Here is a 14,391-nt window from a genome sequence, read left to right on the forward strand (position 1 = left end):
GCCCGGGACGAGTTGGCTGCTAAGCAGGACAGGCAGCAGCACCAGCGGGCCAGATAAATGTCCTCAGTGGGCTGCATGTGGCCCATGGGCCGTAGTTTGAGGACGCCTGGGTTAGAGCATCATCCTGATACACTAAGGTTGTGAGTTCAACCTCTGGTCAGTCCACATACAAGAATCAACCAATGAATGAATAAGTAAATGGAACAACAAATTTTTTTTTTCTCTCTCTCTCTCTTCTAAAATTAATCTATATATATATATATATATATATATATATATATATACATATACATATATATATACACATATACATATATATACACATATATATAAATAATCAAAAAATATATATAATTAATCAAAAAAATATATATATATTTTCTAAATGTGTTCTGTGGGGATGGCTCCTCAGCTCCCACAGGGGAAGGTCAAAGGCAAGGTCAGATCCCAGACTTACTGTTAAAACCATGCAGTGGCTTCTTATGGTCCTCAGGATTCAGAACAGTCCTATGTGGATCGCCTCTCCTCTCCTTCCAGCCTCTTCTAGAGCATCTGGAGCCTCACTCTCTCTGCTTCAGCCCTTCTGGTCCTTGGCCATCTTCTGCCTCTGTGCCTTATCACATGCTATTCCCGAGGCCTGAACTCTTCCTCCTCATTTCCCTTTACCTGGATGAATTCCACTTGGTCTTCAGGTCTTTGCTCAATTGTCATTTCTTCCAGAAGCAATGGTCTTGAATGAGTGGCCCAAGGGATTGACAAGAGAAAAATTCTGAGATGTTCTCAATTAAATTACAGCAGCTGGAGACTGAGAGGCAGGAATAGTTAGCCAGCTAAGACCTGTGAGCCACTTAACAAAAGACCGCTCACATTCCTGAATGTATGATGGAGCTTTAAATCAACCTCCAGGAGTCTACCCGACCACTGGGCCACTGCATGCTGCGTATTCATGGACATTTGGGAGTGTTGCCTGTAACCAAGCAAAAGAAGTCAATAGTTCTTCCTTACAGGCTGCGCACCTATCATAGAATTGCCCCCCTGCTTCACCTTTTCCTGTCCCTCTTATCTGCAGCCTATGTAAATGATTGCAGAACTGCTTACATCTTTCTTCCCCAAAACATAATGGATAAAGGTGCCCATCCATCAGCTCCAGGACAGTGAACATGCTTCTGTCTCACCCAGTGCTGTGCTGGTGGTGTAGGCCTCATGCCCGGGAACCTGGGCCTTTTCCTGGATCGCATATGGTCCAACAAACCCTGGGTTTCAGAAAAGCTTTCAGTTGCGAAAGTTTTGTTCTATTTCATGGGAAGAATTTTCTAAACAATTTTCTATAAATTCAGTTACTTCACAAAGCACTGAGCCCCTTAGGATGAAAGAACCCAAACTGCCTATGGCAGTTGTATTGTTATACAAGCCATTTCTATATTGAGGAGGAAATCCAAATGCAGTCATAGACATCCTGTTTACTTCATTATTAATACAAATGTGGAGCAAAGATATTGAACCAGGCACTGTGCTAAGCCCATTACCTGGATTTTCCTAATTCTTACAATACCCCTACATTTACTTAATGATTTTTATTTAATAATATGCTAAAAGTACATCTGAACACCTGCTATATGCCTGGCCTTGTGCTAGGGGCCAGGGGACACAGCAGCAAAGCAGAAAGTCTTGGTTCCTGCCCTCCCGGGGCTGGTAGCTTGTGCCAGATATGGATAAACTAATGACTCTGAATGGCTGTGTAATCAGAAGCTGAGATAAGGGATACAAAGGGCAGGCTGCAGGCAATCCCCATAGCAAAAGAGACTGAAGGCCTCTAAAAATGGTGCTGATATTAGAAGGATGGTGAGGGCCAACCAGGTTCCAGAGGAGGGATGAAGAGGGGCATTAAGGTGAAAAGCCCTCAGCTAAGCATTTACAACCTGAGAATCTTGAGGCGCTCCTGTAGCAGAAACAGAGCAGGAAGACAATGAGGGCATCTGAGGTCAGAGATGGCATAGTGAGCCCGGCCTGCTAGCTCCCGTGCCCTGATAACATTGGAGGCTTCACTTTTTGAGTAGGGGAAACAAATGTGGCACTAGTGAGGGGAAGGGGATGTTTTAAAAGATTCCCAGCTGCTGGAAATAGAACTTCTAGAATCGCCCTCAAATTGCAAACTCCTGGCCCTAGCCCAGTGGCTCAGTTGGTTGAACATCATCCGGAATGTCAAAAAGGTTGGAGGGTCTATTCCAGGACAAATACCTAGTTTTCCAGGCCCAGCCCTGATCTGGGCAACTGATTGAAGTTTCTCTCTCACATCGATGTTCTCTCTAATATCAATAAAAAATATCCTCAGGTGGGGATTAATAAATAAATAAAAATTTCAAACTCCTGGATGAAACCGTCTTTTCTCCACTGACTAATTTGGCCAAAGGCATTTCTTTTCCACCCTAAATATGCATAACAGATATGACTGTCATATCCATTACATTGGGAATTTATTACTTCCTCAGTATTAATCATTCAGATGCTTTGCTATTGGACCTTCCATTGCCAAGGTTCTTGTTTTCAGATTGGCCATTCTGAAAGTCCCTGATAGATGACTTTCATTATTGGAGAAATTGTTTCTGATCTCACTGATGATCATGCTGCAGGCGTTCTGGGAGTCCGGGGACCTGAGAGTCCACAACCCACTGTGGGTTCTTGGCTTCTCACAGGAAAGTATTCAAATGTGAGCACAGAGTTTAAAGTGAAAGTGAGTTTATTAGTGGAGCAGTGAGACAGACTGTGGGCTACTCCACAGACAGAGCACCCCTCCCTTAATGAAATGTGTTTCCTTTATTGAGGTTCATTTATTTGGGGGGTAAGGTATTTAAAAAGGGGAAGGAACACTCAGAATCTTCCAAAGCTCCCTTTGCCATGTTGTGTTCTTAGATGAGTTTCTGTTTCCTATCATGGCAGCATGGATTGTGTAGTTTAGCATTGTAATACATTAGTGTATAATGAGGCCAGGGGGTACCATTAGGTGAAATTAGTTGCCATGTTGGATCCAGCTGATCTCTGCTGGTTTTAAGCCATAAATCCAGCAGGGGCTGGTCTTACGTTCTTGTTGACAGTTCCTGTAGCTTTTATCAGTTGAAACTATTTGCCACATACCCAATCTCAGTCACTTCTAGAAAAGCAGGCCTGTATGGGGAAGAGTGGCTTGCACCCATTTTCTCCAGTTGCATACCAGCAGCCCCTGACAGGCATGTGTGGCATGACTTATAATAGCAGGCTGGTTCCTCCATCCTATGGATCCACCAGCCATCATCTTCGCCTGCCCCGCCTTTTACATTAGCTCCATAACACCTGCTTTCATACTATGAGATGATGTGCGGGTCTGAAAGTTTCCACATCATCCTATTTTATTTTCAGCACAACTCTGTCCACTTACATAGAGCAGATGACTCAGCTTGGCTGACATTTGGCCTCCAGAATATTGGGAAAATGGTCAGTTGGAAATGAAGCAGCTTAGTATGTTGGCTCTCCAACCTCCTAAATTTGCTGCTGAAAATTGGGTGTTTGTTAACTGTTTCTTCCTTAAGCAGGCAAACTGCAACCCCAGGAGGTAATAAAACAAACTTTAAATCTCACCTCAGGTACAGCAAAACTGGCTGAACTGTGCATTTGATTGTAGACAAGCTTTGAACTGAGTGGCACAGAACCCTCCGCTTAGCAACTTCCAGCACAATGAGACCAGCTATAAGAATGGAATAAATTGGAGATTGATTTCTGCAGTTCCATTCATTTGCAGACAATTATGCTGTCGCTCTGCGGTATAGGTCATAGCTGCTCCTTTTAGCCAGAGGCTGATTGAGATTCGTTACCTACCTCTGCCAGCGTTAGAGTTGTGATTCCCCAGTTACACTTCAGTAACCAGGGCTAAGGAACTGTCCCAGGCACAGACGTCACTGTAAAGGTGGTCACCAGCAGCAGCTTAGAGCAGAGGTTCTGGGGTCACAGATGCCTGGGTTCTCATCTCTCCGTTAAGAGCTAAATTACTTTGGATAAGTCTTTCATATCTTGGAACCTCAGGGAAATAGGCATGATGGTTCCACCTGCCAGTGGTTGAATGGATTAAGTGAGATAATGTTACAATGTGCCTAGACAATGCTTAATACATAATAACTAGTCAGTAAATGACAGTATTTCTTTTTTATATATTTTATTTTGTTTTTAATTTAATAAACCTTTATTGTTCAGATTATTACAATTGTTTCTCCTTTTTCCCCCCATAGCTCTCCTCCACCTGGTTCCCACCCCACCCTCTGCCCTTACCTCCCCCCACACTGTCCTCATCCATAGGTGTACGATTTTTGTCCAGTCTCTTCCCGCACCCCCCATACCCCTTTCCCCCTGAGAATTGTCAGTCCACTCCCTTTCTATGTCCCTGATTCTATTATATTCACCAGTTTATTCTGTTCCTCAGATTTTTAATTCACTTGATTTTTAGGTTCACTTGTTGATAGATATGTATTTGTTGTTTATAATTTTTATCTTTACTTTTTTCTTCTTCCTCTTCTTAAAGAATACCTTTTAGCATTTCATATAATACTGGTTTGGTGGTGATGAACTCCTTTAGTTTTTTCTTATCTGTGAAGCTCTTTATCTGACCTTCCATTCTGAATGATAACTTTGCTGGGTAGAGTAATCTTGGTTGTAGGTTCTTGCTATTCATCACTTTGAATATTTCTTGCCACTCCCTTCTGGCCTGCATAGTTTCTGTTGAGAAATCAGCTGACAATTGTATGGGTGCTCCCTTGTAGGTAATTAACTGTTTTTCTCTTGCTGCTTTTAATATTCTCTCTTTGTCTTTTGCTCTTGACATTTTAATTATGATGTGTCTTGGTGTGGTCCTCTTTGGATTCCTTTTGTTTGGGGTTCTGCGTGCTTCCTGGACTTGTAAGTCTATTTCTTTCACCAGGTGGGGGAAGTTTTCAGTCATTATTTCTTCAAATAGGTTTTCAGTATCTTGCTCTCTCTCTTCTTCTGGCACCCCCATAATTCTGATGTTGGTACGCTTGAAGTTGTCCCAGAGGCTTCTTACACTATCTTCAACTTTTTGGATTCTTTTTGCTTTTTCTTTTCTGGTTGAGTTTTTTTTGCTTCTTTGTATTTCAAATCTTTGACTTGATTCTTGCATTCCTCTAGTCTGCTGTTGGGTCTCTGTATAATATTTTTTATTTCAGTCAGTGTATGCTTAATTTCTAGTTGGTCCTTTTTCATATCTCTGAGGGTCTTGCTAAATTTATCGGCCTTTTCTAGGATATTCTTGAAAAGCCTTATAACCGTGGTTTTGAATTCTATATCCAGTCGTTTGTTTTCCTCCATTTCTTTCGTTTGTGATCTGTTTCTTTGTCTCCACATTTTTGTTGCTTCCCTGAGTTGGTAGGGTAGCTTTGTGTGCTAGGTTTCCTATATGGCCCAGTGGCTCAGCCTCCCCAGTTACCTGAGGTGGACACTCTTGGTGCACCCCTTAGTGGACTGTGTGCACAGCCTTGTTGTAGTTAAGTCTTGATTTTTGTTGGTATCACTGGGAGGAATTGACCTCCAGGCCAGTTGGCTGTGAGGATCAGCTATGTCTGTGCTGGGAGAAGTTTGGTGCTGGAGACAGCCTTATAGGATCAGACTTGCAAAATTGCAAAAGCCTCTGTGCTCAGCTTGGATGGGGCGGAGTCTCAGGGCGGAGCCGACAGTCTTGGCTTCCCATCAGCTCTGCCCTTGCGCTCGCCTCCAGACCTCTGCCTTCCATGGCTCTCCTGAGTTTCCACTTGACAGTCCAGATTCCCCCCGTAAGAGTGTGGGTCCCCAGGGGCTCGCCCAGAACTGGGGTTCAGTGCAGTCGGAACTGGGGTTCAGTGAAGTCATGGGCTTCCTTCTCCCTCCTGCCAGAGAAAGTCAGCCAGGCACTCAGCCGCCCTTCCTCTCTGCGCGCATGTCTCCATACCTCAGCCCTTTGCCACTCCTCTGATTCTCCATGAGCTTTTCTCTTTCCTTCTAGTTGTAGAATTTCCACTCAGCCAGCCTTCCTGTGGTTCTGGATGATGTCCATTCTATCTTTTAGTTGTAGTTTTAAAATTGTTGTGCGAGGCAGCAGTTTAGGTGCTAACCTATGCTGCCATCTTGGTTTCTCCCTCTTTTTTATATATTTTTAATTTTTAAAAATTCTTTATTGATGAAAGTATTACATACGTCTCCTCCCCCCCCCATTGACTTCTCCCCAGCTACTCCCACCCCCCAGCACATGCCCTCACCCCCTTAGTGTCTGTGTCCATTGGTTATGTTTATATGCACGTATACAAGTCCTTTGGGCAGTATTTCTTATGGCAGACTCAATGGGTCCAGGACCAGGATGCCAAGTAAATCTTAGGAGCAGAAAGATGAGAAGGAAATAGGCTGTGTGCCTTGGGACTTGAATCTGGAATACAAGCTTTAAACTCTTCAAAAGAGTATTTCTCAGGTCCTTCATCTGGACATGGAATTCAAACACAAAGCATCACACCTTTGTATGAAACCAGTAGAGGCCCCCAGCTGCCTGGGCAGCACATCTGACCTTCTTACCATGACCTACTAGACTGTCCACAATTGGGCCAGGTCCACTGTTTGAGTCTCACCTGGCACTGCCCTCCCTTAGCTCTGGTTTTAGCCAAAGGAATGCATCCAGTTTCTGCAATGCTTTGCCTTGTGAAAATATCTCCTCTTAGCACATAATTTTGCTCCAAAGTTATAAAAGTATGAGAGAGAACAAATGCAGAGGCTTGTGATTCTTTATAAAGTGGTTGCTATTTTCCCCTCTCATTTATCACCTGATACAAAGACAGAAACTAGGAGGGCAGAGGGAAGGGGAGGAAGACATACTGGTTCTCTGGCCACGTCTTGCCTATTTGAATTTGGTTCATTTAGACCCCCTGATGGGTGGCAAGACAGGTCCAAGCTGCTTTCTGCTGGTGTCTAGTGTGAAGAGAGCAGGATTGTTCCTCTCAAATCTCACTGCTTTCTGGGAGTGGACAGCTCTAAGCCTTCCACCGGGTGTGGTGGGAGTGAGCAGTGGCAGCCAAAGCATGGGGTGTGGTCTCAGCTGTAGGACGCCAATCTGTGCCCTTTACTTCTGGGGCCGTTGCCTATTGAGTCTCAACTCTGGGTACTTTGCCTGGATGTGTGTCATAAATGGTTCCTGGGAACAAACCTTGTGACTCAGAGATCTGTGTGAAGGTTTATTGGGGAAGGTTTTGGCAGCCATGCCTGTGAGGGAGGGAGGACAGCAGAATGGGCAGGGGAGGAGGTTGACTGGGGTAATTGACTGCAGTTACAACAGAGGTCTCAGCCATCCAGGACAGCAGGACTCTGGATGCCCCATGAGTGTGGCCCCACCTTTCCACACCCCTTCCCAGTCACTGGGTGTCAGCTGCATCCTTTTCTGCTTCATGATCTTCATCAACTATGAAATAGAGCCAGAGTCCATAGAAAACACTGTGGAGACAAACTGTGATTCTCTTAAATGAAATGTTCAGAGAGGGCAAATGTGTGCAGACAGAAAGTAGGTTTGTGGTTGCCAGCAGCTGGGGCTTAGAACTGGAAAGAAACTGCATATGGGCCTGAGGTCTCTCTTGGGATGATGCAAATGATCTGAAATTAGTTTCTGGTGAAGATTGCATAATTCTATAAGTTTCTTGATAATCATTGTGATACACACTTAAGATGGGTGAATTTAATGTTACTTAAATTATACCTAAATATGCATTAAAATATTGTGGGCAGTAAAGAGGATAGAGGGACTTAGACAGGAAAGGTAGACCCCAACTCTCCTTTCTTTGCCAAATCAAATGGTCAGATTTGCATTCTACGAGAGAACCTCAGTGCCCTCTGAAGACAGGGTTGGGAAAAGGAAGAAATCCAACAAGTAAGCATGGCCTCACTTTTGCCTTAAGGCTCTTCTCCACACGGCAGCCAGCGTGATATAAAAATTTTTATTTTGAGTTCATGTCATTCCTCAGCTTAAAACCCTCCTCTGACATCTCCTGCCCAGTGAATGCCAGAGTCCTCTTTGTGGTCTCCACAGCTGGCCGGCCAGCATCTGAATTTCTTTTCTAGGCCTCTGGCCTGTCTCCCCCTTCCCCCTCCCCATGCTCAGCCCCTGAGCTGTCTTCCTGCAGCTCACACATGCCAGGCTGTGATTCTGCTGTGTGGGAGTCCCTCCTCCCCACACCCACATGGCTCCCAGCTCCTTCATCCTCTAAGTTCACCCCCGCCCCTGCCGGGGACCCTTTTCCTGGCTTCCTGTCTATCTGTTAGCATGCACTCCTCTGCACACATTCAGCCCCTCCTTGTTTGTTTGCTCTCCTGGGCCATGTGCTACTCTCTGTGTGTTCGCTGTCTTCTCCTCCTTCTAGAATGTGAGCTCCATGAGGGCAGGGGATGTGTCTCTCTTGTGCACACTATCCCAGATGCCTAGAATTACTCCAGGGCAGGGAGGAAGGGGTCCACAGATAGTTTTTGAAGAAACGAAGGAATGGATGGATGGATATTAAACCATTCTTTCATTCTTTCTGCCTTCCTCCTTCCCTTGGGCCCCACCCTCTCCTCCCAACCTCCACCCCTCCCCTGTCCCTCACAGTTACAAGGGTCTCCCCTTTATTTCTGACATGCTCTTTGGGACTGTGTGATATGATGCTCCCCAGGCATTATTAACCTTGCTTTTAATGCACTGCCAACTTCTCCCAAAATTGAGAAACAGGAAGGAAAGCAAATGAGATTGTAAACCCAGATACCCTACGACAGAAAGATGAAGTCCCACGGAGCCTACAGGAGACAATGCTGTTTACATGAGGGAGACAATTCTCTTGTAATAAAATCCAGCAGAGTGAGTCTCCCTGAGGACACAGTTCTGCCCACTTGACTTATGCAAGATTGGATGAGGCTGCTGAGGCTGTTCCTTGTTCAAAGCCACTGATGGATCACTGTCCAGTGATTGCAGGGTGTAGGGAGTGCCCCATGGAGGCATGGGGCCAGGGCCAGTTGCTCACCCTCTATGAATACCGTGTGTGTGTGTGTGTGTGTGTGAATGTGTACATTAGTTGTGCATGAGTGTTTGTGCTTGATGAGAGAAAATTTTGATGTCAATGTGCATGCATCAGGTGATCTGGAAATCTTTAGGTGGCTGCATGTCTCGGTGTGTCTCTAAGGTCTGGCCTTGGCCACCCACAGCAGAATTACTCACTCTTAAAAGGCACTGAGTGGTTCATCTTCATTTCTTCACCCCTGCTAGTCTGGTATTAATAAGACCCATCCTTCACTTTTGTGCTGTTCTTTGGAGAGCACAGACCTCTTCCATGCACAATTTCTCATTTCATTCTGATAACCGAAAGCAAATGATCCTCCTTTACAGATGAGAGATCGCCCCCTCCCCCAAACCTCTGAATGTCCTCCCCAGGGAAAGCCGATCCCATCCTCCTTTCAGGGGCTGACTGTGAGGCTGATCCACTCCCTTTCCAACTCCTTCAGGCATCCATCTCCATTCTGTGTCTTCATTCTCACTGCGCTACAGCTTCCTTCCTCTGTCCCCTCCTCCTCAAGCCCACCACCCTGCCCGGTCCCCCTTCCACTGACAAACCTCTTCCTATTTATTTCCTTTCCTTCTGAACCAAAGTCCTCACTTCCCATTGGTTCCTCTGACATTCCACCCTTACACAATCATAATGCTGCTCTTCCCGAAATTGTCAATTATGTTTTCATCATCAAGCCCAAAGCATCTTTAGAGTATTCAGCTTGTTGGAAAGGACGTCTGCATTGTGTGACATGGCCATGAACTCCTTCCTTTTTGAAATTCTCATCTCTTAGTTTTTTGTGTTTTCTCATTTTTGCCAACTAACCTTTCAGTGACCTTTGCTGGCCTTTACAAACCGATTGAATGGTTACATTCTTTCCTTTTCCGTCTTCACATAACCTGGGTGGTGTCCGCTTTTCTGTAACATCCAGCTTCTTTTGTACATAGATGACTGCGACATTTTTCTCCCTGATTCACCCTCCCTTCTAACTGCACTCTTTGTACACCCTCTAGAAATCTCTGTTGGATGTACAATGACACCTCAAACTCAACAAGTCTATACCACCTTGAATCTATGCCCAAAACTGCCTTTTTTCCCCCTTTTTGGCCACTATCTTGATAATGGCAACACCAGAAGGCAGGGAGTCCTAACAGCCTCTCCTTTACCCTTAAGATGTGGTCTTTTCCTCACCCTATCTCCTCTCCATCTATAAACTTCTCTTGAATTGCTCACAGTCTTTTTATCCCCCCTGTTCTGTCTTATCTTTCCTTGAGGTTATGGCCACAGTCTGGTGTGTTCAGAGGCTTCGCACAATGGCTTGACAGATACAAACACACAGAGAGAGTTGAGGATAAACATGGTTACACATACATGTGCCCAGGTATGCATGTAGTATATGATTGTCACTCAGATCAGACGCTGTGGCTCCTAAATGGTCCCAGTCCTACAGAAGCACATGGGTTAAGAACACACAGAAAAACTCATTAGTACAGACAGTTCCAAGAAAAATGGACATAGCAGCAGATATATAGGTATACATTTGTCAGCAAATGCATAGTTATATACATAAACCACAAAGACAGAAATGGAGCCACAGACACAGAAGCACAGCCATGGACAAATATTTATTGAGGTCCTGCCATTGCAAGACAAAAAGTTAAGAGTTGGGAGAAAAAGGGTGCTTTGGCCCAGCACCCACATGGTGGGCTCAGAGAGTTCCATGTATGTGCAAGCTCTTCTACAATTGATCACTCTACCTCTCCCTCTCCCCTTCCAGAGACTATTTCCATTCTGAGACTCTGAGCCTCCTTTTTCTATTCTTAGGCTTCTTGGAGCCAGGGGTTGACACAGTTCTGCTTGCTGCCAAGCTTCCGGGATGCTGTGAGAGTCGGAGTGCTTTTCATTACGCCAGATACATTTACACAGATGTTGCCGTAATGCACTAAAACCTATATTTGCTCTGTTATAGAGATGAATCACCAATTCCTTACATTTACACGGGATTTTAAATCTTTTCAAAGTGTTTCTCCGGACATTCTCTCATCTGAGCCTCAGGATGCTATTTATTGTAAATGAATTTTATATATTGCACGTATTTTACATAATTCCTCTTCTTTTCCCACCTTCTAATAAACCAACAGAATCTTCATAGCTGTTAGATGTCAGTGTTTTATTAATGTAATCCACTCTGTTTTTAATTGTCTGTTCCACACTCTCTATGCTGTTTTTGGCTTGGATGGGTTGGGTTATATACATATTTTTGGGTTAGTTGAGTCATAGTTATTATTGCTTTAACCCTTCCTACTCTTTCTTCCCACCATCATTTACATATAAACACACTCTAGTTTTCTGTCTTTGCTTGAATATTTGAACTCTTTCATTGAGATTTTGAATATTATTTTTCAATGCTCAGTATAGTTCTATAAAATAGTAAAATGGATGGTGTCCAATGTGGCATTCTATATTTTCCGACATGTTTTATTTTACATATTTTCTCTGCTAGCTAGGTGAGTTGGAGCAACTAGCATAACCACTCTGTATTTGATATTCTTCATTGGTTTAGGAGGGCTAAGATTTCCTTGGGAAGTTTATGGCAAATATTAGAGCAGACACATGTAAAGTGCCTGGCCCATTGCTCAACACACACTTAATAAATTATGACTACTATAAGAGTGTGTGGTGGTGACTATGGCAGTAGTCAAATTATGATAATGTGTGGTTAGTAGAACATGGTCTTCACAACTGTCTTATAGGAAAGTGCTTAGGAGTATCTCCCTCTCATGGACCCTAGTTTAACCTTGTCACATGGTTGAATATTCAGGCTGTTTGCCATTTTTGCCCTTTGTAAGTAATGTCTCACTAAACATCCTCTTGCATTCGGTTTTATTCTTCTTTTCAATTTAACATTTGTATGTATTCCTAGGAGTGAAATTCCAGAGTGAAGGGATATGTGCATTTTTAAGGTTCTCAATAGATAAATAGTGCCAGATTGCTTCCCACCAGAGCACCATCAGTTTACACTTCCAGAAATTCAAGAGAAAGATAATTTATAGAAATCTCTATAGCCTTAGCTGATCTTGTTTTCTGTTTGACTTTTCTTATACAGATTTTTCTTTAAAACTATAATATATGTGTGTATACATATGTACATGTTTGTATACATATGTACATGTTTGTATACATATGTACATGTTTGTATATGTATATACATATATGCGTGTATATATGTTATATATGTGTATACATACACATACTTTTATAGGGCATGTGTCAGTGATGATATTTAAGTATCATTTGCCACATGATTTTGATAGAAACTGGTTGCTCAAAGTTTGGGTTGCTTACTTGTGATGATACATAAGATAATTTTAGCTAGCATGTGAAACGAAATGAGATTGGTTTATATATTGACAGTGATATTCTATTTTCAGTTCCCTTTCAGTCTTCTGATCAGATCAAGGAAAAAGTCTAAGTTTGGTGCCAACAACACTTTAAAACCCTCTAGTCCAGGGGTCCTCAAACTTTTTAAACAGGGGGCCAGTTCACTGTCCCTCAGACCGTTGGAGGCTGGACTATAGTTTAAAAAAAAAACTATGAACAATTTCCTATGCGTACTGTGGGCCCGGGACGAGTCGGCTGCTAAGCAGGACAGGCAGCGGCCCCTGGCGGGCCGGATAAATGTCCTCAGCGGGCTGCATGTGGCCCGAGGGCCGTTGTTTGAGGACCCCTGCCTAGTCCTTTCTTGTCTCCCTTTTAAAAAGAGGGGCTTTTTTTCCCCCTGGAGTTTCTAGCTCAAATTTAATAACATCATTTGGTCTCCAGTATGTTTATTTTTATGTTTTCCTATATGTTATAGAAATAAATACTGGTACTTTATTTAAAATCTTGATATAAAGTGGTTTTTGCACACATTTGGTTAATTGAAAAGGTGAGTTATGGATGGGGCAGACATCCTGACAGTGGTGTTCCAGTGATTAAAGTTTGGGACATACTGCATGGGGAATGCATCACCACAGTCCTCCCATGAGTAATGATAACAACAAGTGGTCCTTGAAAACACATTGACTCCAAGTGTCCATAATGCTTGACAGTTTGTAACTTTGTGATTGCTCCTTCATCCCTGTTCATTTGGGAGTGTAAGGACCTTGCAGGTGGCCTAGAGGAGAGTCACTTTAATATCCAGTGAGTCCTGTTGGTTCATGACCAGGTGAGAAATCTCTCACTTGGCAGGTAAAGAGCAGAGTGGGAATGCTCAGTACTAAAAGATGTATAAATCAAGACTGACACTGAATAGAATGATTCAGAAAATGGGATTAAATAGCTTAATGATAGTCATTGTGAATCACAATGTCAGGTTTAGTAGAATTCTAAGGATGTACTTGCTAACACTAATGAGGTTTGATGGAATAAAATTAACCATGTCCAAACAGCTGCATGCCTTCACAACAAAGGAGCTATATCTCAGCAGGTTGATACATCCTCTCCCTGGGGTCAATTGATTTTACTTTTTATCTTTTAGGATATATTTAAATTTGCAAGAACGTCTCCTGTCCCAAGACAAAAGAGGTCCATTGTGGTATCTCCCATTTTAATTCCAGAGAATCAGAGACAACCTTTCCCAAGAGATGTCGGCAAGGTAAGTCAGACAAAAGACAAATGACAAAAGCACGTTTTTCTTAAGAGATGAGCATACATGAGAAAACTGGTGTCTTGGTGACGAGCTGGAATTGGCCTTAATTTCCCTATGATAAAAAGGCAAACTGTTTTTGCCAAAAAAAAAATTGTCAAAAGATTAGTGTTTGCAAAAAACAGTAGTAACAGCTTTGAATGTCATGATCTGGAGATCTGTGTGGTACATAACGATGTTGAAGTTGTGTCAGAAGCATGTCATTGGCTAAGCAACAAGCTAGTTGCTTTTATAGATAATCTCAAGGCAGCCATTCAGGTAAGTTCCATTACTGTAGCAGTACGATGATATGCGGTCTTTTAATTTAGATCCTAGTTTTCAAATGTGTTATTCCAGGAGCAGCATTGGATCAGCTTTCTAAAAACTAAGATCAAAGGAACCAGATCAAAGAAACTAAATCATACTAATCAGATCCAGAAAACACTGTTGCAAAAATCAAAACCACAACTTTCCCAAGAGGAAACAGTCACTGTGAAATGGACAGAAATACTGGTGCTGCCTGGTCAGCACATTCTTCCCCCATAGAAGCATCAACATGGAGAATCAAATTTTAACCAGTTTGTATTTTTTTTGGTGAACTTGAAATTTGAACAATAGTGCTTAGATGAATGAATCATCTCAGTGACTGTGGCTATTGGACTA

The 14,391-nt window shown here is 43.1% G+C and overlaps 1 protein-coding gene across 3 annotated transcripts in view; it reads left to right on the forward strand.

The window, feature by feature from the left end:
* Positions 1-14,391, forward strand: part of CDH13 (cadherin 13) — a gene marked incomplete at its 3' end in the record, with an annotated part of 1,096,460 nt that overhangs the window by 437,564 nt on the left and 644,505 nt on the right. For all 3 annotated transcript variants that reach the window (XM_080645767.1, XM_080645766.1, XM_080645768.1), the window contains exon 4: positions 13,582-13,698. In XM_080645767.1, coding sequence (XP_080501893.1) covers positions 13,582-13,698 — 117 coding nt within the window. The remainder of the gene's footprint in view (positions 1-13,581; positions 13,699-14,391) is intronic.

The sequence above is a fragment of the Plecotus auritus genome (assembly GCF_963455305.1).
Source record: "Plecotus auritus genome assembly, chromosome: 10".
In the NCBI taxonomy this organism is placed as follows: Eukaryota; Metazoa; Chordata; class Mammalia; order Chiroptera; family Vespertilionidae; genus Plecotus; species Plecotus auritus.